Source organism: Mastomys coucha, unplaced genomic scaffold, assembly GCF_008632895.1.
Source record: "Mastomys coucha isolate ucsf_1 unplaced genomic scaffold, UCSF_Mcou_1 pScaffold15, whole genome shotgun sequence".
NCBI lineage: Eukaryota > Metazoa > Chordata > Mammalia > Rodentia > Muridae > Mastomys > Mastomys coucha.
The window spans coordinates 116093729-116117251 of record NW_022196897.1 but is presented as its reverse complement, the minus strand read 5'-3'; the positions used below and the strand labels follow the sequence as shown (position 1 = coordinate 116117251).

Below are 23523 nucleotides of genomic sequence, written 5' to 3'. Positions count from 1 at the left end.
AAAAAAAAAAAAAAAAAAAAAAAAGAGAGGAACAGTGCTCTGCTCCATGGCAGGATGCTCGGGGAAGGCTCTCTGAAGAGATGTTGTATGCACAGACACCAAAGTGGCTGGCTATCTGAAAACAAGCCTATAGGGGGGTGAGGGTGACAGAGTATGTACCTGGATGGTACATAAGGACAGGGAGAATGGTAGGTATGAGATCAGAGTCCAGGAGAATTCTGGGTACACTTAGCTCACTGTCCTGGTAAGGAGACCTTACATCATACTGTACCCTTGTTGGGATTCTAGTTTGGAGTGATCCAGTCTTACTGATTCCTTTTGTAAAAATCTGTATTTATGTGTGTGAGGGGTGGGAGTGTGTGCGTGTGTGCAGGCTGCAGGGTGTGGGGGCATGCATAAGCCATAGTGTACACATGGAGGTTAGTAGACAACCTTTGGAAGTTGGTTGTTGAGGCAGATTCTTTGGTTTTGCCACTGCATAGTTAACACCATGATAGTTGGCCCTAGAGCTTCTGGCCACTTCTCCTGTGTCAGCCTCCCATCTTACTGCTGGAGGGCTAGGGTTCTACATCTGGCTTTTTATGTGGGTTCTGGGGATAAAACTTGGGCTCTCAGGCTTGTGAGGCAAGTGCTTTTACCAACGGAACCATCTCTCTGATCCAAAGTCAGACTTCTTTTAAAAGATTTTAAGGTTGCTATGCTGATAACTGGGGGTGTTTGGGGTGGGGAGAGCAGGAAAGCCAGTATGGGAGGGAAGGTAACTTGACTGAGGAGCTGTGGGGGAGGTGGTAATGTCTGGGTTCTGAGAAGACGGGGCAGGTAGAACAGGCTTTACTGATGGCTCAGATATGATGTGGAGAATGAGAAAACAAAACAGTTCTCAGGCTTCTTATAAGTTAAGCCTTAACTCTTAAGAGCTAAGCGACACCCAAAGGAGATGTCACATGCCTTTAATCCAAGCACTTTGGGAGGGAGAGGTAGGTGATTCTCTGTAAGTTTGAGGCCAACCCGGCCTTTATAGTAAGATCTTGTGTCTCAAACACAAAACTAAACCCAAAAAGAGAGGTCAGGAGAGGTGGCTCGATGGTTAAGAGCACTGGCTGCTCTTGCAGAGGACCTGGGTTTCATTCCTGGCACCCACATGGCAGCTCACAGCCACCTGTAACTCCAGTTCCAGGGGGTCTGATGCCTTTTTCTGGCCTCTGTGGGCACCAGACATACACTTGGTGCAAAGACATAAATGTAGACAAAACACCCTTACAAAAATTAAAAATTTAGACAATAAGAGAGATAAGCAGGAGTGGAAGGGATATGGATTTAAAGGAGAATTGGAAGAAAGATCACGAGCTATGACTTTGAATCTTACGCATCAGATTCCTATGTTGAAATGCTGAGTACTAGATACATACATGCCAGAGAGCAATATGGAGTTTAAGGGAGAATTCGAACCAGAGACCAAGACTCAGCAGTGGATATTACAAGCAAGGGAATTTAGATGGGCTACCTGAAGGCACGGTCTATTGAACTAGGGAAAAAAGTCTGGGCTACAGATAGAGTAGAATCAGCATTGTCACAGAGATGGGACAGTTTATGAGGATGAAAACCACAAGAGAAGCTGTTACAGTATGTCACAAAAAGATGGTGACTTGTGCCCAGTGTGAAAAGCCTTTGTTGCCAGGGAGACTATAATGGAGTGTCAGGTACACAAGCACACACACACACACACACACACACACACACACACACACACACACACACAGTGTAACTGGAATGGGAGGAGAATAACTTGAAAGTGAGTACTTTATAGTTGAGAATAACCTTGACTTTATGATCCTCCAGCGTCCACTTCCTAAGTGTTGGGATTACAAGCCATGTGCCAACATGCTTGCTCTTATGTGAACACTAAGCTACATCCTCAGCCCTAGAATAGGGGCAAATCTTTTGAGAGACTACAAAAAAAAATATTTTTTTTGAACCAGGGTCTTACAATGTGCCTTGGCTGGCCTGAAACTTGCTGTGTAGACCAGGCTGGCCTTGAGCTCAACAGGTCTACCTACTTCTACATCCTGTGTACGGGATTAGCTGTGTGCACCACCATGCTTCATGAGACTTCACTATTAAGGACATACATCAGGATAAACTTTTTTTCCTGGGGGTGTTAGGGATTCCACTTGGGGCCTCGAGCATGTTCGCCAAGTGCGCTACCACATCCTCAATCTGATATTATTTTTCCTCTAAAACTCGATCTTAAATAAGAGTCACTTGCTCCACTGCTCTTTTGTTGGTCATGTCAATGTTACTACTAATTTGGGCTGAAACCCAGGGAGCATCTTGACTTTTCTTCTTCTTCTTTTTTTCTATTCTTAGTCTCATTGATTCCCACCCCTCAAATCATTTTCAAAAAATACTCTCTTGTCTTTTCCCACACCACATTACCTAACTGGGCTCTCTAGCGTTGGCCTCCCCTGCTGCTCCTGTCACTGTCCCATGCTCTTCTCAGGATGTGGATATGCCCACTTCCTTACCACACTGCAGAATTCAAACTCCAGGATCTCCTCTCATTACCCACTTGTCTGGATCACGCAGCACCACTGTGCTCAGCAGTGTGTCTGTGTCCCTCCCCCCCGCCCCCCCCCCACCTCTTCTGGTCCCTCCTGAGGCAGGGTCAGCAGTACCTGCAGTGCAGCTCAGCAGTGTGTCTGTGTTGCTCCCCCCCCCCCCCCCCCCCCCCCAACCCCGCTTCTTCTGGTCCCTCCTGAGGGCAGGCAGGGTCAGCAGTACCTGCAGTGCACAGTGATGGGATGGTTCCCCGACTGCTGCTGCTGCTTCTGCACTGCTGCGATGATGTTGATCATGCCCTTGCCATCGCTGGGGATGCCCACCTCAGGCCAGCCATGGAAGTGGAACTGCCGGATCTGCCGACTCTTGTTCTCCTTTGGAGGAAGGGTGGTCAGGGACACACTGGAAGACCTGCTCTTCCTGTAGGAACTGCCCCACCCAGTACCCATCTCACCCTGGTGTTGGTGACCAGGAGGTCTCGGACAGTGTAGCTCTCACATTCCTCCTCCTTCTTCAGCTCAACCGTGATGTCTCCATAGGACACCAGGCCATCAGATGGCCAGTACTGGGCACACTTCTCCTGGAGGAACAAGAGAGAGAGGCATGTGAGGTCAGGGGCTAGAATCTGTGAGTGGTAGAACAGCAGTTGTGCCCATAAGTAGCCTGGCTTCTCACAGCACAGAGACCTGTTCTTCTGACATTTATATTTACATGCATTTATGTGTGACTGTTTTGCTTGCATGTATGTATGTACGTACATATGTGTACCCCTGTGTGCCTGGGTCTTACTGTATAGCCCTGGCAGGCTTGAAATTTCACTAAGCATCTCAGGTTGGCCTTGAAACTCACAGAGATCTACCCTTCTGCCTTCAAAGTGCTGAGATTAAAGGTATGCACCACCATGCTGGGCCCACAGTGTCCTCTTTGCCCTTTAATATGTAAACAGCTAAAGGGACACCCAAAGGTTGCTAACTTGAGCATTTCTATCCTTGCTAGTGGGTAGAACAAGACAGGACCATCAGACATTATAAGAATTACATATATAGAGCCAGGTATGATGGCTCATGACTGTAACCCCAGCACCAGGAAAAGCAGAGGCAAAGAGGATTGTGAGTTCAAGACTAGCTTGAGTTACAAAGTAAGATCTGTCTCAAAACACCCACCCAACCAACTAACCATCAAACTAATAATAAGGTACTGAAGATCACACCTAGCAGCTTTAGGTCATAAAATCAGTTACTCACAGGGAGGAGGCCCCTGTGGGGTGGGGAAGGAGGATGTAGACCTTTTGGCTGGTTGGGTTGGTCCTGACTGAGCCTGGGCTGCAGACTCATGCTATATGATGAATTTGAAAGTGAAAAAGCTATTGAAGGGAGGTGTGTAAGGTGTGTAAGGTGTGAAATACATCCAGCCACATGACAGAACTGGGATTTAAAGGATGGTATGGAGAGACACTGGATGGATCATTACAGCTGTGAGATTGATGTCTGGGGTTATCCTCACTTAGGAATTTCTCAGGTAACAGAATTCTTTATTTAATTTAGTTCTTCATGCAGGCTCAACAACAAAAATCAATGTAGTTTGGAGTTAAAAACAAACAAAAAACCAAAGTCAAACTCTGAGAGGGAGAGAATGCTGGAGGGACAGTACAAGCAGAGGTGGCCTCTTGGCAGAGGGAGCGTGGTGGTGCCAGCTGTGACAGCAGCACCAGTGTTTGGGTGGGTATGGACTGATAGACGGCAAAGGGCAGCTTCAGATCAGGATCTACTGGGCTGCTCTCACTTAAGGGACAAGAACCTTTTTTAGGGGGCAAAACGTGAGTCTAAGGAGTCTAGGTAGTAAGAAGGCCCAGGCTACAAATGCCTAGGGATCCTGCTGGGAATGAGGTGTGAGGGCAAAGCTGGTGATTAGGCCCATGGAGAATACAAGGCCGTGAAGAAAATGAGACTCCCCTTCTCAAAGACAGGCTGTGACTGATTCTAGAAAGCACTGCTGTTCAGTTTGTGGAAGGATCTGAGAATACAGAGTAGAGTGAAGTAAGGGTGTGACAGAAGGGTAGGGATGGTGCGCATACCCATAATCCCATTGTTTGGGATGGTGAGGCACAAGGGTCTTCACTATTCTGTTCTTCTCTATCCTCTCCCTCCCTTCCTCCCTCTCACAGAGACAGGGTTTCACAATGTCTCTACATAGTTCTGGCTGCCCTGGAACTCACTATGGAGATCTGATTGGCCTTGAACTCAGCAGAGATCCTCCTGCCTCTGGAGTACTGGGATTAAAGGTGTATGCCACCACCTCTGTTAAAAGGATGCTTATTTAAAAGCCATCTGGGAAATAGTATGAGAATTTCAGAAACAAACAGGGCTGGGCTGTAGCAAAGTTAATGAGCACATTCAAAGCCTCAGGTTTGCTCCCCCACATAGAAAAAATGAGGCATGGTGGGGTACACTTGTAATCCCAGCATTCAAGAGTGGTGGGGGAATGAGGATCAAAAGTTCAAGGTTAGCCTTGCTACACAGTGGATTTGAGGCCATTCTGAGATACATGAGATCCTGTCTATATGTAAATAAATAAGTGAGATGAGGAGGAAGGGCTGAGCCAAGTTTGGGAACTATTACCACTAAGTATTCCTAATATTTAAATGTACGGGTATTTTTATCAAAATCTCCACAAACTCAAACAGGATTTTACAACCAGGAGTGACATAATTACATTTATATTTTCCAAAAAGGTACCACTTAGCTGCTACGTGAAAAACTAAGGTTTGGGCAGGACACAGAAAGTCGTGTCAGGCTCCCTTGGGTGAGGCCCTGAGCTGACAGGCTACACGGGAGGCATCACTACTGTCCACGCCACTACACCTCATGTCAGAGATAATGGTGAGCAGCAGTGCTCAGACTGTCACAAGTGTTCAGAATCTACCAGGGCTCAGCCACAGACTCCCAGGCTGCATGCTGGGGCCATGAAGAACTTGGAGAGGAAGGTAACTCTAGACTCGTGATGTGAACAAATGGGTTAAAGGTACACTTCCTTATTTAGATGGGTTCAGAGTTGAGTGGACGAGTGATGACCCTTTTAACTTCCTAAGTGCTGGGATTATAGGCTTGGGCGCCTTGCCAGGGTTAAGAGGTCTGTTTATAAGAGAATACTTTTTCATTTATTGTGTGTGGGTATGAATGTGCCATGGGGTTCATATGGAAGTAAGAGAACAGCACCCTCACCTACTGAATCTTCTCACCCAGCGGGCTTTTCAGAAATATACAAGCCAGGCAGTGGTGGTGCATGCCTTTAATCCTAGCACTTGGGAGGCAGAGGCAGGCGGATTTCTGAGTTTGAGGCCAGCCTAGTCTATAGAGTGAGTTCCAGGACAGCCAGGGCTACACAGAGAAACACTGTCTCCAAAAAAAAAAAAAAAAAAAAAAAAAAAAAAAAAAAAAAAAAAAAAAAAAAAAAAAGAAAAGAAAAAGAAATATATAAATTAGACTTGTCAAAGGCAAAAATTATCTAAAAAAATTAACTGGTATTTTTGTATATGTGTGTGTGTATGCGCGTACATGCGTGTACATGCATATGTATGTGCCAATGTGCACAGGAGGAGGCTTGAGGAAGGGCACTGCATGTCATTTTAATCTTCACTTGTTCTGTGAGGCAAGGTCTCTCCCTGAACCCAGGCTTTCATTTTCTCAGGATAGAAACTAGAAAGGCCTAGAAATCCTGTCTCTGCCCACTTGGAGGCAGGGTTATAGGACTGTGCCTAATTCCTGGCTCACTACATAGTGTTGGGATTCAAAGCTGGTCTTAACTGCATCAAGCATTAACCACCAAGCCATCTCTCAAGCATCTGTCTCCAAGGCTCTTTGGTTAATGTCCTAACTCTTATCTATAGCACAGAAGTGACTGTTACCAGGCCATACTGTCTACTGACTCTGAGCCTTGCTGAATGATGCTCCAGGGACAGTGAGTTACCTACTTATGATGACGGTGCACAGACTTGATACAGAGAGGCTTCAAAAAATAAGAACCATGGGAATGCAGCTGAAATACAGCTAAAATAAGCGATAGAATATGATACTCTGAGATTGGGAGTGTCCTGTTGAGGCTGCACTATTAGGAACAGAGAGTGGGGGCACTTTTCTATGCTGAGGAACTGATCTAGTGCATTTCTGAGGTCTTCTGCATAGTCAGAACCCCAGATAATACTACTTTCAAATTGGTTTTAAGTCTTTTTTTCCTTAAAAAGAAAAAAAAGAATGACCATAAATATGGGCTAGGAAGCTGCTGGCCCAGCTATGGGGCCGTTCTTATCTCTGATTCTGAGAAAGCTTCTGGCTAAGAGACAGGGTTTCACTGTGCAGTCTTGGCTGCCTGGAACTCCCTGTGTAGACCAGGGGTCTCGATCTCATACAGATCCTGCTGTCTCTGCCTCCAAGGTGCTGGGATTAAAAGTGTGTGCCTCCATACCTGGCTTCAAATCCTTTTTTTTTTTTAAAATTTGTTTTTCTTTTATTTTGTATTTCTTAAATTTCACTATTTGCATTTGTGTAGTAAATTTGTAAGTTAGGTTAGGGTCTTTTACTTTATATTTCTTAAATTTCACTGTTTGCATTTGTGTAGTAATTATAAAAGGTGACCATGTTTTTGTTGTTGTTTTTTTGTTTTGTTTTTTTGTTTTTTCAAGACAGGGTTTCTTTGTATAGTCCTGGCTGTCCTGGAACTCACTCTGTAGACCAGGCTAGTCTCAAACTCAGAAATCCACCTGCCTCTGCCTCCCAAGTGCTGGGATTAAAGGCATGTGCCACCACTGCCCGGCAGGTGACCATGTCTTAAGGACATTCACATGCTTCTACTTCAGAGGCCTGGCCTGGGTATGCAACCTCTCTTCTCACTGGCTTTGCCGCATCAGGGAGGTAGGATGAAGAGAGTGTGTGCAAGGCTAGTCTGAGAGCTGGATACAGGAGAAAAGGGAAATGGTGAGGGATGTCTGGAATAAACTGGAGGTTCAGGAAAAAACTGAGGACAGCTTAGATATCAACCGGCTCTTGATCTGCCAGGGCAACATCGAAGATTCAAACACACCTTATGATTGCCCCCAACCTTCTTGTTTCTTTTAACTCAGCATCTTCTTGAGCTCACCTGGCCTCTCTCTTCCAGTTCTGTCAGCATTACGATGGAACAGGACTTCCATTCCCAGATCATTCGCCAGAAGTCCTCAATTGTGTGGAGAAGAGGGCCCTGGCTGGCAATGTAGGAGTCTTTCTGCCGGTAGCCCTGTATGGGTCAGGTTAATCACAGAGGTGGTTTGTCAACAAGGGGTGAGTGTAAAAGACAGGCTTATCTGGAATGGAGGAAGACGGAACCCTTTGAAGTGATAGGGACCACTCGCAGGTAGACGAATTCCACCAAGAGCTCTCTTTTGACAAAGGATCATAGCAGGGGAAGGGAAGCAGGGCATGGAGGTAGGTGGGAGAGAAGAGACAGGAGCGATTAGAGCAGCTTTAGACTCTTAGGTGTGAGTATGTAAGGTTCTCTTCTAGAAATATATAGCATGTCTCCTTTACATTGTGTTCTTTGTGGCTAGACAGGCCTAGTGCTCAGGGTGGGTAGGTAGCAATGAACTTAGGAGCTGTTGATTGACTCATAGATGTTCTTCTCAAGTAGGCACGTGAGGGAGGCACTGGAAGTTCCACAGATACTCATGGGACATAACCCACCACTTACATCAATGAAGGATGCGTTCACATAGTCTGTGTTCTCTTCACCTCGTTTGACTGGAATGATCACTCTGTTAAACTCATCTGCAAGGAGGACAACAAATGGCTTGCAGCTCACCAACATTCACTCTCCTTATCAGGCTCATAAGTCAGTGAGGCAAAGATAGCAATGCTCCTTTGGCTTTTATGCCTTTTTCTTTCCTTAAACCACTAAAGAACTGAGAGAAACAAGAGACAATGCTGTGACTCTTGACTTTGGCCAATCACAATGCCTGAGAAGGTGGAGTGTGAAGGGAATTGGGGAACTTGGGGGCCGAAGCAGTGAGCCTGGAGGGAGAGAAGAGGGGTACTTACATGGAATGATCTGTAAAACCCGGTTCTTCTTCATGTTGGCTGGAAGGTTTCCCGTGCGCATCTTGTCATTCTGGATTTTGATTGAAGTTAATTTCTGAATGAAGAAAGAAGAGTGACTACTGCTCCCAGTGAAGAACCTGAGACTTCCGCCAGTCACTAAGACCACACCTCCAGGCCCTGACTCCACTGTTTCTTCCCCACAGTCCTCTGTCTCCATTTCCAGATGCCATTTTTCTGTCTTTAAGTTTAGTAGGAAGTCTGGGCTGGTGAGATGGCTCAGTGGGTAAGAGCATCGACTGCTCTTCTGAAGGTCCTGAGTTCAAATCCCAGCAACCAAATGGTGGCTCACAACCACCGGTAATTAGAGCTGACACCCTCTTCTGGTGCGTCTGAAGATAGCTACAGTATACTTATTTAGAATAATAAATAAATCTTTGGGCTGGAGCAAGTGGGGTCTACTGGAGTGAGCAGAGATCCTAAAAGTCAATTCCCAACAACCAGATGAAGGCTCACAACTATCTGTAGAGCTACAGGGTGTACTACTCCTATGCATAAAATAAATAAATAAATCTTAAAAAAAAAGCTTAGTAAGAAGTAAAAATAATGTTTGAGAAGCAGCACCTTCTAGGCTCCTGTGGAACTTACTGAGATTCCTCTAACCCTGAATTTTCTGGGCCACTTTTCTGCCATTTAGAAAAATATTCAAATTATATTCTTCCTTCCTGGTTTTGGGGTTGTTTCCTTGTCTGCATGGGTATGTCCCTTAAGTGTGGATGTAGAGCCCAGAGGTTGAGGTTGGGTGACCTATACTCTCCACTGTACTTTTTGAGACAGGGTCCTCTCATGGGACCTGGAGCTTGCTATTGCAGTTAGCTGGTTGGTTGGCCAGTGTCTGTCCCTTCCTGTCTCTGTTTCCCCAGTAGTGGGGTTACAGGCACACTCCATTATGCAGTTTTCACATGTGTGCTGGACATCCAAACTCAAGTTGTCAAGCTTGTGCAGCATCCCAGTGAATCAAGTATGTATTACAGTGCAATAAGGAAGCTTTAAGGTGACTGGCTCTCTGCATCCCCATTACTATCTATCTTATGTCTGAGAGTACACTCACCACACTGCCTTGTCTTTTTAGACAGGATCTCTCTACATAGCCTACCCTGTTCTGGGACTCACTGTGTAGACCAGGCTGGCCTCAAATTCACAGTAATCTGCCTGCCTCTGCCTCCCAAATGCTGGGATAAAGGTATACACCACCACACATGGCTCGATTCCATTTCTTAGATTTTGAGATAATCTTGCAATCCTCCTGTCCCAGACTCTCACGTAGCTGTAATTGTCGGCCTGCAGCCCTAGACCCAGCTTAGGCTTGAGAACTTCATTTTTGTTTGTTTGTTTGTTTGTTTGTTTGTTTTTGGAGACAGGGTCTCTCTCTCTATAGTTCTGGCTGCCTTGGAGCTTGCTGGTCTCAAATTCAGAGATCCTTTTGTCTATGCTGGGATTAAAGGAGTGAATGACCATGCCTGGATTCTAGAAGTACTTCTTCTTGATGAGGATGTGACATGGGTTTTATTTACTCTTTGGGGGCAGAGGGCTGCTGGGGGTTGACTCCACAGCCATATGCTATGCATACATTCTATCACTGAGTTAAACCCTGGTCACAGGCCCTAAGTGTTGAGTCACTGTCTAGCATCAATAGTAGTCAGCAACCTAGGGTTCATAGGCCCAACATTGCCTATTACTGGGAAGTAACAGCCTAAGCTGCTGGTTGGCTTGTGTCTGGGTGCTTCTGTGTTACCATGGCAGTATCAAGTCATTGGAATACTGCACTGCCATGCTCAAAACACTTTGTCTGCCCTTACCCTGCTGTTCGTTATAATCATGTAGGGTGCTAAGGGGCTTAAGGAAGTTCTGTTTTCTTTTTCTTTTTTCTTTTTTCTTTTGAGACAGAGTTTCTCTGTGTAGCCTTGGCTGTCCTGGAACTCACTCTGTAGACCAGGCTGGCCTTGAACTCAGAAATCTGCCTGCCTCTGCCTCCCAAATGCTGGAATTAAAAGCATGCACCACCACGCCCGGCAGAAGTTCTGTTTTCTATTCATTTTCCTGACAGACCATTCAAGTGACTTTACCATGCAGGACACACTCAACTACCACTGGCCATGGTACATGCAGAATTAGCATTTTTCCTAGATCTGTTTTTTTTTTCCCAGACCATGTAGTCCCTTTTGATTGGACATTGTCCAGCTTCAACTCACCTTAAACTCCTCCTCTAACCCATTGTTGCTAGTCCCTGGGATCTTGTTATAAATTTTTTGCAGGTGAGTTTCTAGGGAAGTCACTTCCAGTTCTGTATCCCCATACAGATAATGCTCCAGAAGGGCCTGGTATATGAAGACGTACTGCATCTGAAATGTGATCATACAGAGGTCTCAGTTATGAACAGCATGGCACCAGATTACTTCCAGTGCTAGCTTTATTCAGTGTTCTTTCCCTCTGATTTTAGCAGCAATAAACTTGTCATTCATACTGTCCCAATACAGTGAAGCAGGACTTGAAATGCCTGAGTTCCCCTCATGCATGGGGAGGTTAGGTTGGGAGACATGGTTCTGGCCTGGTGGATTCCACAGTCTGCAGCGTCTGTTAGAAACTGGACATACACAAAGGCTGTGAAAGCCTGCAAGGTCTGCTGGGCAGACCAGCCTGGATCCATTCCAGGTCTGTGATGTGCCCAGAGCCTCATGATTGCTCTTGGACTTGGCTGCAGCATGACTGTGGGCCCTGGCATGCTTGCATTCAGTGCCAACTCTTCCCTTTATCCTTAAGGTCCAACGGAAGCGACAGCTGCCTGTTTCCCCCTGCCGTGGAGCTACAACCTCTTGTATGTGCTATTTCTTTTTAAAAAGGGTTTTATTTATTTTACAGATATGAGTGTTTTGCCACAAGAGGGTATTGTATCTCCTGGAGTCGGAGTCACAGATAGTTGTTAGCTTCCATGTGTATGCTGGGAACTAAACCTGGGTATTCTGGAAGAAAAGCTAGAGCTCTTAACCACTGAGCCACCTCTCCAACCCCCATGCTTAGCTTCTTTCTCTTTCTTTCTTTCCTTCTTTCTTTCTTTTTTTTCTTCCTTCCTTCCTTCCTTCCTTTCTTTCTTTTTTTTTGAGACAGGGTTTCTTTGTGTAGCCCTGGCTGTCCTGGAACTCACTCTGTAGACCAGGCTAGCCTTGAACTCAGAAATCTGCCTGTCTCTGCCTCCCAAGTGCTGGGATTAAAGGCGTACACCACCACCGCCCAGCCTTTTTTTTTTTTTTTTTTTTTTTTTATGCTTAGTTTCTTTTACATATATGACAGAAGGGAAGAACTAATTGGTAATTTGTCCTCTGACCAACAGATGCGTTCCATGCACGTGTATACGCACTATAGGATGCACAATGAACTGGAGTCCTCAGAGCAGGGAGATGTCCTGGCATTAGAAAGCCCCTCCCTTGCCTCACCCACAGATCACTCACGTCTGTCTGTACCATCTGGCAGCGCTGGGCCCGGATCCGGCTCACAAACCCATATACATCCACTTTGCGCTCCGAATGCATCATGTCCAGCATGGCATCGATGACAACAAAGGTGCCAGTGCGCCCTACACCTGCACTGTAGCCAGAGAGCATGGGGTTAGTGCGTGCAGGGGCAGGCAGGGGAGGCTACACAGCTCAGGCATCTCCAAGCAGACAAATTATAATTCCCAATGGGACAGTACACTGAGCTAGCATCAACAATCCTACTGTGTGCTAGGAGCTCCTGGTCCTAGTTATCAGGGCCTGGGTACCCTGCTAGTTAAGGGTCTCAAGTTGGCAAGGGGACTGAGTCAGCCAATTGGCTTCACAGTGTGGTCTCTCCACTCCAAACCTAGGACCTGCCCTCCTAAGAAGAAAGGTACATTAACTCCAATAAATATAAGACCAAAAGCAGGTGATTTTATCTCATGCATTGTCAGGGGTATATACTGAAAATAATGGGAGGCAGGGAACAAATTCTATAACTGCAAATACTGCTTCTAGAGGTAAGACATAGCCTCTGGCTTGAGTCTTCCTTCACAGTTGTTTTAGAACCAGAGTGAGCTGCCTAACTCCCCGTCTTCCCCCAGGTCATATTCTCCACCCCAGACTAGAGCTGGAAGATTCCCTCTGGCTGCTGCCTGGGTCCCAGCTGTGCATTTCTTCTGTGTCAGCCTCCTTGGACAGGGTCCCTATGCTGATCCCTTGCTCTGGCCAAGGGAGCAGAAAGTGGGCAAGGGTCAGGCCACACTGACCTGCAGTGGACCACGATAGCCCCTGCATACTGAGGGTTACAGGCTTTCACCTTCTTGAGGAACTTGAGCATGCCAATTGGGGTGAAAGGCACCCCAAAGTCTGGCCAGCTGGTGAAATGGAACTGAGTGATGAGGCGCTGTGGTTTCCTGTTGGTCACATCACCCACCTGTCAAATGAAGAGTGGAGTGTTTGTTCTGGTAACGAGGAGGGCAGCAGGAGGGCAGGCACATGTGACAGAGGTCAGGAGGCTGTGCAGCTGCTACCACGCTTGGCCTACAAACGCAGGCGAAACTCAGAGAACTTAAGTGGCCTGGACCGAGCCCACGAACTGTTATGGTAAACGGCAGGGTCAGGGTCGGAGACACATGCGGGGCATGGGATCTCACTCTGTACAATAAGCTGGTCTCTTAGTCAGATAACCTCTTGCCTGTGCTGCCCAGTGCTGGGATCAAAGGCGTGCACCACCACAGCTAGCAGGCCTCCAGATTCTTGATAATCCTCTTTCCACAGCACCCTGATTCTCAACTCCAGCTCAGGCCTCCATGGTCACTCTGGAAGGCTTGCAATAGTTCCAGAATATCCTTGGTGCTAGAAATCTTTAGCAAGGTGAACACAGCATCCAGAAGACTGCTCTATTTCCTGAAAACCCTCTTCACACGGCCTTGGCACATTCAAGGCAATCAAACTTTGCCTGAACAGGTCCTTTTCCTCCCAGCCATAAAAACACTGCTTATTTGGCTTTGACAGAGGAGAAGAAGTTCCTGGAGCTCAGATTCCTGGTTTCAGAACCCACACAGACTGTATACTATGCAATTCCTAACACCCTGAGTAAGACGGGGACAAGCCGGACCCTCCCACCCTCTTGGTGGTCGGCAGATACGACACAAACGCCTGCATAGGAGGCAGAAGACTGTACCTGCTGGATGCAGAACTTCCGTACTGTGTAGTCCACCAGAACAGTCACATCTTCGACAGACACACGGACATTCCCATAGGTCCAGCAGCCTTGGTCTGGCCAGTACTGGGCACATTTACACTACAATGAAAACAGACACGTCTCTCACTCAAGACTGCAGATGTAAAGGGACTGAGAGAAAAACCCACAAAGCCTGTCTCTCCTTTGTCACTTCTATCAGCTAACGGTTTAGTTACTGTAACTTACTTTCTCTTCAACTGTACCCAGCCTTACTTACTGACCTCTCCATCTTTTCCACTCCTACCCCTCAGCTCAAGGCAAACAGGAAACTGATTTACCAGCAAAACCTGCACCACCCAGTCTCCCAGGTCACGCTTTAGACACAAGCCTGTGTGAAGGAGGGACCAGCCATATGCTGTGACAGAGCTACTGCAGTGTACCCATACAGGCTATTGGCTTGTTGTCAACCCAAGGTCTTCCTGCTGACTCAATAGCTTCCAAGAGCTAACGGTCTGCTTGGCCTGCTTAGAGCATACTATCATAAAGCCCAGCCCCAAACTACCCTTCTAAGCACTGTGAGGCTGCGGAGCAATACATTCAACAACCCACGATGGATGGATCGAGGTGACAGAGGGTCATCCTTGAGAAGGCATAAATGAGGATTCATCTCTGTGGGCTAATCTATGACTCAGTGTAGTGGTTTGAATGAGAATGGCCCCCATAGGCTCACAGATGTGAAAGCTTAGTCATCAGGGAGTGGAATTATTTGAGAAGGATGAGGAGGTGTGGCACTGTTGGGGTAGGTGTGGTCTTGCTGGAGGAAATGTGTCACTAGGAGTGGGCTCTGAGGTTTCAAAAGCCCAAGCCTGGCTCATCATTTCTCTCTCCCTGCTGCCTGCAGATCCAGATGCAGAACTCTGTTATTCTCAAGCAACAAGCCTGCCTTCACTCTGCCATCCCTTTATCATAACAATAGTGGAAAACCTCAGCTGGGCGGTGGTGACACACGCCTTTAATCCCAGCACTTGGGAGGCAGAGGCAGGCGGATTTCTGGGTTCAAGGCCAGCCTGGTCTACAGAGTGAGTTCCAGGACAGCCAGGGTTATACAGAGAAACCTTGTCTCGAAAAAAGCCAAAAGAAAAACAAACAAACAAACTCAGAAACTGTAAGCAAACTCCAATTATAAGTGCTATCTTTTCTGAGTCACCTTGGTCATGGTGTCTCTTCACAGCAATAGAACAGCGACTAAGGCACCAAAGTTTGGCACTGGCTATGGCCCAGCTACAGAGCTGATCAGGCCAGGAAGTAAAAAGGAGCTGTTAGAAGCTGTCCACAGGGCTCTGTCCTCCCCTGGGCATCAGGGTAGAGTTGGCTCTGGAGCAGCAGGGGTTGCTAGTGAGTCTGCCTCATGGACATGAGAGCAGGAGAGCCAGTGGGCTGACTAGCTCAGATACCTCTGAGGCCCAGATCCACGGCTTTGATTTGGCCCATACCACAACTACCCCATCGATTGAACTGCTGGGATATCATGAACAGGCTGGTCTTACAGATCCAAAACTACAGGATCTCCATGACATAGGGCAACAACAGGATATCCAAGAGGAGTCCCAGTATCTATCAATAGAGTAGCAGAAGCCAGAGGCCTTGTACCAGTCATTGCAATAAACATTTGTAAGCAATAAGTATGGACAAAAGGGTGTACTGTGGGATACACTGTGACACCCTAGGGATTTTTTTTCTTGGGGGGAGGTTGCAAGGGTGGAGGTATGAGGAGAGGGAGAGATGAGCAGGATTGGGGTGTATGATGTGAAATTCTCTCTCTCTCTCTCTCTTTCTCTCTCTCTCTCTCATACACACACACACACACACACACACACACACACACACACACACACACACACACAAAGAAGCTGCTCACAGAACTTGGTGTGGCTTCACCTTCGTTGTACTCCTGCTGGCTACTCCTATATTAGGGGCTTGGCTAGTTTATATGGCTCCCTCTATCAGCTTGATGGTATACCAAAAGCTTTAGAAGGTGCTGCAGGAAACTAATGGAATGAGGGAGCAGAGAAGCTGAAGGGAAAAGCCTCTTGTCTTCTCTAGCTAATGGCCTACTTCTCCCGTCTTGGGTTACTTTGGAATGAGAATGAGCTATTTTAATTCCAGATATGATAACGTACCACAGACACCTCTGCCCCTGTCCTAAGATTCATCTGAAGTTTCCAGGCTACAGGAAGAGACACATTAGCCTGCCTGGATAATCTACTAGTACTGAAGAAAGAAGGCAGCAGGCTCAAGCTCAGAGCTCCAGCAGAGCAGGCCCTCTATCTACCAGATATGCCCACACCGGGGCTGGCTTCTAAATTTTCAGCTTACCTCCTTTCTCTCCTTCAGGTTGGTCACCATGACAATGGTAGCTGTGTTTTGTTCCCATATCATTCTCCAGAAATCATTCACTGTTTCTTCTTTTGGTCCTAAGGAAACCGAAGTGAAGATTGAAAAGGGGAAATAACTAGGAATCTGAGACTACTCACTCAGTCTGAGTTTTGGAATTTTGTGCCTACATATCTTCAGGGGAATATCCACCTTATTATCCATTCATTCACCTGCCAACTGAATGTTTCCCATGTAGCTACCATGTGTGTACCAGACACTTCGTTAGGACTGTGGGCAGGAGGCTTCCAAACAGGAAAGAACACAATGGTTTTCTAAGGGTAAAGGATTAGAAGTCATGCCTGATTACTGAATACAGTCCAGACAATAAGCCAAGGACTAATTAACTCTTGACATTTACTCCCTCCTATTACATTCTGCAGTCAATGTCATCAACCCCAGAAAGGTTGAGTGACTGTTCAGGCTGGAACTCAAATTTACTTTCCATACAGCTCTTCTCAGAGAGCCATAAGAAGCTCCTAAACAAAGCCAGGCTCTGTACAATAAGGGGTTGGGGAGGTTGGTGGGGAGGTATTAGCAGTGGAGAGGCTGGTGGAATTCCAGGGCATGGTAAATAGAAGTCTTTGCAATCCGGGCTTAGGGGCACTGGATCTGCTATTGAACTAAAGGTTTTAGGAAAGCCCCCAAATGTACTTAAAACAATGAAACCTTAGGAGGCAGCAAGATAGCTCAGTGGGTAAAAGCTCTTGCAGCCCAACTTGATGAATTGAGCTCAGTCTCTGGGACCCACATAGTAGAAGGAAAGAAACAACTGTTCAAAGTTGTCTCTTGACCTTCGCATGTATTCCATAGCATGTGTGTGTGTGCCAGTGATAGCCCCCTTCCAATAAATAAATAAAATCTTCAGCTTGTTAGCATGGTGGCACATGCTTTTACTATCAGCACTTGGGAGGCTGAGTCAGAGAAATGTCTGAGTTGGAGGCCATGCTGGTCTACATAAGAAGACTTAGTCTCAAACCAACCAACTAACCAACCAACCAAATATCCAGCTCAGCTGGATGTGGTGACATATGCCTAGCACAGGAGAGGCAAGGATCCCTGTAAGTTCCAGGCCAGACTGGTTTACACAGTGAGGCCCTACCTTAAAAAAAAAAAATCAAATTAAATTAAATCTCATTTATCTGAAGGTGTTGAAAAGAGACACACCATTAGGAAAGATTAAGGGGAAACTACTTTAAAGAACTAGATGACTAGAAAAACAAGACAATGATTAATCTTGGAAAAGAAGGAAAAACTGCAAAAGCATGACATATTATTGATAGGTTTTTCTCCACCAATGAAATAAGCCAATTTAAGCCAGATTAAAGTATAAAGGCAGGTTTATTGGGGGCAGCTCTGAGGTGGGTTCACTGATCTCACAGGAGGAGGTCAGGGAAGTCTCTGTGCAGACAGGGAGACAAGGGGGGGGTAAGGGTGAGGGGAAATGCTGAGGGGGAAAGGGGGGAGGGGAAGGGGGAGGAGTAGCTGGGGAGGGAGGCCTGTGAGTTGGAGGGAGTTAGGGTAGGGTAGGAGGAGAGAAGGGCTGGGGTGCTATCTTGGACTTTGAAATGTGTGATGCTGGGGGAGCCTGCAGGCCAGCATGCACTTTGTTACACTAACAGGCACCACTTGTGGTCATTTGTCCTTTTAACCAGTGAAAGGGAGATGACCCCCCCCCCCCCCCCCCCCCCCCCCAGGAATGCTGCCTTTATCTAACAGCCAGAAATCCTCCTACAGCCCAGGTTGAACCCTTTTTAAGATATGGTGCACACCTTTAATCTCAGCACTTGGGAGGCAGAGGCAGGCGAATTTCTGAGTTCGAGGCCAGCCTGGTCTACAGAGTGAGTACCAGGACAGCCAGAGCTATACAGAGAAACCCTGTCTCAAAAAAACCAAAAAGAAAAAAAAAAGATATCTGGATGGCCCTTTGGAGTCTGAGGAACTGGAATCTCTTTGGATATAACACTGCTCTTCCAGAGGACCTGGGTTCAACTCCCAGCACCTTTATGGTGGCTCACAATCATTGGTAACTCCTCACAGGGGAACTGAGGCCTGTATGTAAGGAGCACAGTAAGGAAACCACCAAGATGGCAGGTCCACGATTAGGGGGAGGTTTTTATTGTAGATAGGAGAGAGAGAACACCCACACCCACGGGCACCGGAAGAGTCCAGAGCAGAGAGACAAAGAGGGGAGGGGAGAGCAGAGCACGCTGACCATGGCCAGCGTGTAACACTTCCTCAGAGCCCTAGAAGCCTTTCTGTCATGTCTGTTTATAGCCTTCTTTCTTTCCCTACGCTAACCTTTTCACTTCCTTTTGTTGTTGTTTTTGTTTTTGTTAAGACAGGGTCTCACTGTGTATCTCTAGCTGATCTCCCTTATCACTGGCAGAAGGGACAAAAGGCCACCTGTGGTACCTATTTGTAACAAAGTGCATGCTGGCCTCCAGGCTCCCTCAGTATCACATGTATCTAGCATCCCAGACTGTCTCACCTCCTCTCCTACACTCAACTACCCCCAGCTGACAGGCTCCTCTCCCTAGCTACTCATTCTTCTCTATCCTGCTATTTTGGCTATGCTCTGGCCTCTCTGTCTCCCTCCCTCCTTCTCTCTCTTCCTCCCCCTCCCTCATTCTTTATTCATTTCTTTATCTCTCTGCTCTGCTCCTGCTATCTCACGGCCATGTTCAGTCTACTTCTTTTCTCCCTCTCTGCTCTGGACTCTTCCAGATTTCTCTGCAATGTTCTCTCTCACATTGCCAATAAAAACCTTCCCCTTAACCAAGTCACAAAGCAGTTACATTGTCAGCTTATATAAGCAGCCAGTGCTTTAACCACTGAACCATCTCTCAAGCTACAAGGGACTTTTTAAAAAAAGGACCTTTTGGTACTAAGTCATCAAGATATATGTCATTAGGTGCAAACCTAATAAGATGTATATTTTCTTCTTTTTGTGTGTGAGAGTATGTGTGCACATGTTCATGTGTGTTCATGTGCATTTGCATATTACTGTAGAGGTGCATTGTTTGCCAATGGGGGTAAGAAGTCAAATGGTAGGGTTTCCTCAATTCCTCTCTACCTTGATCTCTACCTTACGTCTCTGTCTCTCCTGCAGTGGAATCAAGTATGTGCTGTCATGCTTTTTAATGAGGTTGCTAGCAATCTAAACTCAGGTTTTCATGTTTTGCAGCAACCAACTTTACCAACTGAGCCATTTCCCCAGCCCCCTATGTATCTTTTAGGTGATAGCAACCGGAGAAAAGTTACTGTATTTTCATTACTCATTTAGTATTTGGGCAAAATCCCCCACCCTCAACCCAGTATGGAATCATGGTTTAGCCCAAGAATAAAAAGTTGTCATTACCTTGTGCAGCGATGAATTTGTTCTTTTCCTGGTAGCCCTGGGTGGAAAGGGATGAGAAAGACAAGTGAAAAGCAGAAGCTGGCAGGCTGACTCTCGTTCACAAAGCCTCCCCTGTAAAAGGTCTAGGCAATTCGTGAGAATTTCCATGACAGAAAGCCGGGGAGGGTTAGTGCTGGAGAGGAGAATCAGAGATGGTGAAGCTCAAATGGCGCGGGTAGTTTTCTCAAGGTGAATTACCAGGAATACTTGGTCTACACTGTTTCTGAGGTTTTTCTAGTCGCCAACAATGTGGGTTTTAGTGTTCCAAGGCAGAGTATAAAGGGTGGTTCCAGGGTGGAGCTAGGCTGAAATTGGGAAGGACAAAGCATTTGTTCTTGAAGATATTTCTCAGGTGTAAACAAACTCTTTAGAAACAGCCAGGTTTGACAGTGAGCATTCTCCATTAGTCAGTGGGAGACCAGAAACAAAGGAGACAGGGGATGTCATTCAAAGAGATAAGGAGTCTCTGAGAGACCAGACAGGGTCTTTCTTTTCTCCTTGTGCAGATGGCAGAAGGTGGGCAATGCCAAGCATCTTGCTGGGACACCAGGCCACACAAAGGTAGTGGTAAAATCAAAGGACAGACCTAACCCTGAGAAGTCATTCCCTGTTCTAGTTCAAACAAGGGCAGGATAGAATTGTTTCTTAGCAGAGAAGAAAGCATTTAAAGTCAGCAATAAATAGCAGGCTTCTTACAACTTTCTTTTAAGAACAGGAATTTAGTTTTCAGAAACGTTTTAAATCATTACAACATGAAAATCGAGACAGCTATAATTCAGGATATTCAATTCTGTCCCAGTTCTAAACATGTAATTAAAACTGATGGGCTCTTAAGAAACACGTTAAGCACACCACACTCCTGGCTTCATGAAAAGTCACTGTCGAAGTCTCAATGGAAAACAAAAAAAAAACTTTAAAAAATTGAACACAAACAAACACACAGATGTGGAAGCCAGCCCCAGAGTGTTTCCTAGCCAGGAGTGGGTCAGTTAACTCAATGGATGAGTACCTGCAATGAGACAGTAGCACCACCCAGTCACTAAAGCAGAACAGAAGGAAGCACTACTAAGGGAGGATGAAGTGGGGCACTTAGCTGCCTCCTCCTCTCAGTGCTCTGAAACCTGAGTCCCCGCTGGTTGTGTAGGTGGGATTTACATTCCTTTCAGTCAGTAGAAACTCTTTGAAAGACTTGCTATATGCCCTCAGGCACCTAAAGATAGGAACTGGTTCCTTCCAGTCTAGACCAGAGTCTCTAGTCAATGTGTCAACTGGCTGTGCTTTATCAAGTCCTGGGATCATTAGCAGGTGAGGTAATCTTTGTGTAGCTCAGAATACAGATGTCTCCTGTAGTCTGCACCACTCCAGGGTACCTGGGACCACTTTCCTTCACTCAGGCATTGATTCACTGGGGATGCACTGACCAGACTTACTAGGTAGCTGCTTTTCTTGTCTTGGTCTCCCTTATTTTTACTACTGAGGGTAAGGCCTGCGTTTGTTTGTAGCATTTGAAAATGCTCAAAAAAGGATTTACAGAAATATATATCTAGATTCAGATTTCTGTACTGGAAACTGTAGTCAATGATGAAAAGATAAACAAAAATACATTTTAAATTAACCACTATTTAAAAAAGGAATTAGCCACTTAAAAGTTCAGATTTGTTAGGAAAAGCTTGTGGTGGCAATCTCTCAAAACATAGCAAGGAAGACACCACTAGACAGCAGCTAATAGCTTCTCAGGGGAGAAACGAGAAGAGCGCAGGCTCCTTACATTAATGAATGAAGCGTTGATGTAATCAGAATCTGGAACCCCTTCAACAGGTGTCAGGTGTACCCTAGAGTGGTCATCTGGAAAAAACCAAACGAGAAGTTAACACTTCAACAGATCCAATCTTGTTTCTTATTGTCCCTGAAGCAGATTAACTCAGACACCTTATGTCTCTGTGACTGAGACATGGCAGTCCAATGTTCTTTGTTTTGTATATAGTCTTACTTTGTAGATCAGGCTAACCTAGGACTCCCATTGTAGCCCAGGCTGACTTGAACTCACGACAATCCTCCTGCTGGAACCTCCCATGTGCTAGGTTCATAGAAGCCACTGTACCTAGCCTTTGGATGATAGAAAACATTTTTTAAAATATTTACTTTGTGTGCATCTGCCTGCCTGTGCTTGTGGACAACTTGAGAGAATCAAGTCTCTCCTTCATGAACTCAGGTCACTAGGCTTCACAGCAAGTGCCTTTACCCTCAGCCTCCTTGCTGCCTCCCACACTTGCCCTTTAAGACTGTTCTTTAGCCTTAGCACCCAGGAGGCAGGGGTAGGCAGGGCTCTGTAAGTCTGAGGATAGCCAGAGCTACACAGAGAAACCCTGACTCAAAATTTTTTATAAGTTTAATATTACTATATGTGTGTGTGTGCTTGCATATGGTATGTATGAGTACAGTTAGGCCTTGTGCCATGGTGTTTGTGTATGTGTGTGTGTGTGTGTGTGTGTGTGTGTGTGTGTGTGTATGTGTGTGTATGTAGGTCAGAGGATAACTTTCATGAGCTGGTTTCCTCCTTCTACTGTGGATTGAACTCAGGGTGTCAGAAATCTTTACCTGCTAAGCTCTCTCACCAGCCCTCAACATTATTTTACTTCTAATTGTTACTATTACTATTATGTGTGTATGTATGTGACGCATGTGTAACATGCTAACCCATACATGTGGAGGTAAGAACACAATTCTGTGGAGCTGGTTCTCTCTTTCTACATTTCCGTAGACTCCAAGTATTGAACTCAGGGCTGCAGGCTTACTCACTGAGGTAGTAGCTCTCAATGCTGTTTTGTTGTTGTTGTTGTTTTTTTGAGACAGGGTTTCTCTGTGTAGCCCTGGCTGTCCTGGAACTCACTCTGTAGACCAGGTTGGCCTCAAACTCAGAAATCCACCTGCCTCTGCCTCCCAAGTGCTGGTATTAAAGGCGTGCACCACCACTGCCTGGCTCAATGCTGTTTTTAGTGCCCTAAATATGTAAACACTTCCACTATATTAGGGTTATTATATTGTATCTATAATACAGACTATTAAACAGTTGATAAAAAGTGCTTCTGGACAGATGAACTAATAATATATATATTAAAGTCAGAGGAGTGTATACTGTACAATATACCTAGTATATGTAAAAATGTTGTGTACATATATACACATCCATAAACATGGATACAAATAAGATTGCAGGTCTCACCAATCACACCTGAGTAGGTATTTTCAATATTTGTTCAATGATTGCTAAATTATGTATAAGTACTAATACTATGTGCTAGAAAGCAAGCATTTTAAAGGGATGAGGGCCTGTGAAATGGCTGAAAGGGTAAAGCCCCTTACTGCCATGCCTGGCAATTCAAGGAGCTACAAGGAAGGAGGAGAGACCCAGCTCCTGCAAGCTGTCTTCTAACCACCACATGTACACCATGGCATATGTGCAGCTACATGCATACACAAATAAATGCAATTAAAGTTAAAAAAAAGAATTTAAAAGTATAATTTTTATTTTTATTTTTTTATTTTTCTAGACAGGGTTTCTCTGTATAGCCCTGGCTATCCTCGAACTCACTCTGCAGATCAGGCTGGTCTCGAACTCAGAAATCCACCTGCCTTTGACTTCCAAGTGCTCGGATTAAAGGTGTGCACCACCAGGCTGGTAAGATGGCTCAGCGGGTAAGAGCACCGTCTGCTCATGAGTTCAAATCCCAGCAACCACATGGTGGCTCACAACCACCCATAATGAAATTGCCGGGTGGTGGTAGCGCACGCCTTTAATCCTAGCACTTGGGAGGCAGAGGCAGGCAGATTTCTGAGTTCGAGGCCAGCCTG

At 45.9% G+C, this 23523-nt stretch overlaps 1 protein-coding gene across 3 annotated transcripts in view; it reads right to left on the bottom strand.

The window, feature by feature from the left end:
- The window catches only part of Ptpra (protein tyrosine phosphatase receptor type A), a 110939-nt gene that overhangs the window by 4858 nt on the left and 82558 nt on the right, over positions 1-23523 (bottom strand). For all 3 annotated transcript variants that reach the window (XM_031371911.1, XM_031371913.1, XM_031371912.1), the window contains 12 exons: positions 21440-21516; positions 19633-19669; positions 16215-16312; positions 13839-13958; positions 12922-13088; positions 12128-12263; positions 10874-11023; positions 8625-8718; positions 8278-8354; positions 7693-7827; positions 3014-3139; positions 2782-2933 (listed from right to left, as the gene is read on the bottom strand). In XM_031371911.1, coding sequence (XP_031227771.1) covers positions 2782-2933; positions 3014-3139; positions 7693-7827; positions 8278-8354; positions 8625-8718; positions 10874-11023; positions 12128-12263; positions 12922-13088; positions 13839-13958; positions 16215-16312; positions 19633-19669; positions 21440-21516 — 1369 coding nt within the window. The remainder of the gene's footprint in view (positions 1-2781; positions 2934-3013; positions 3140-7692; positions 7828-8277; positions 8355-8624; positions 8719-10873; positions 11024-12127; positions 12264-12921; positions 13089-13838; positions 13959-16214; positions 16313-19632; positions 19670-21439; positions 21517-23523) is intronic.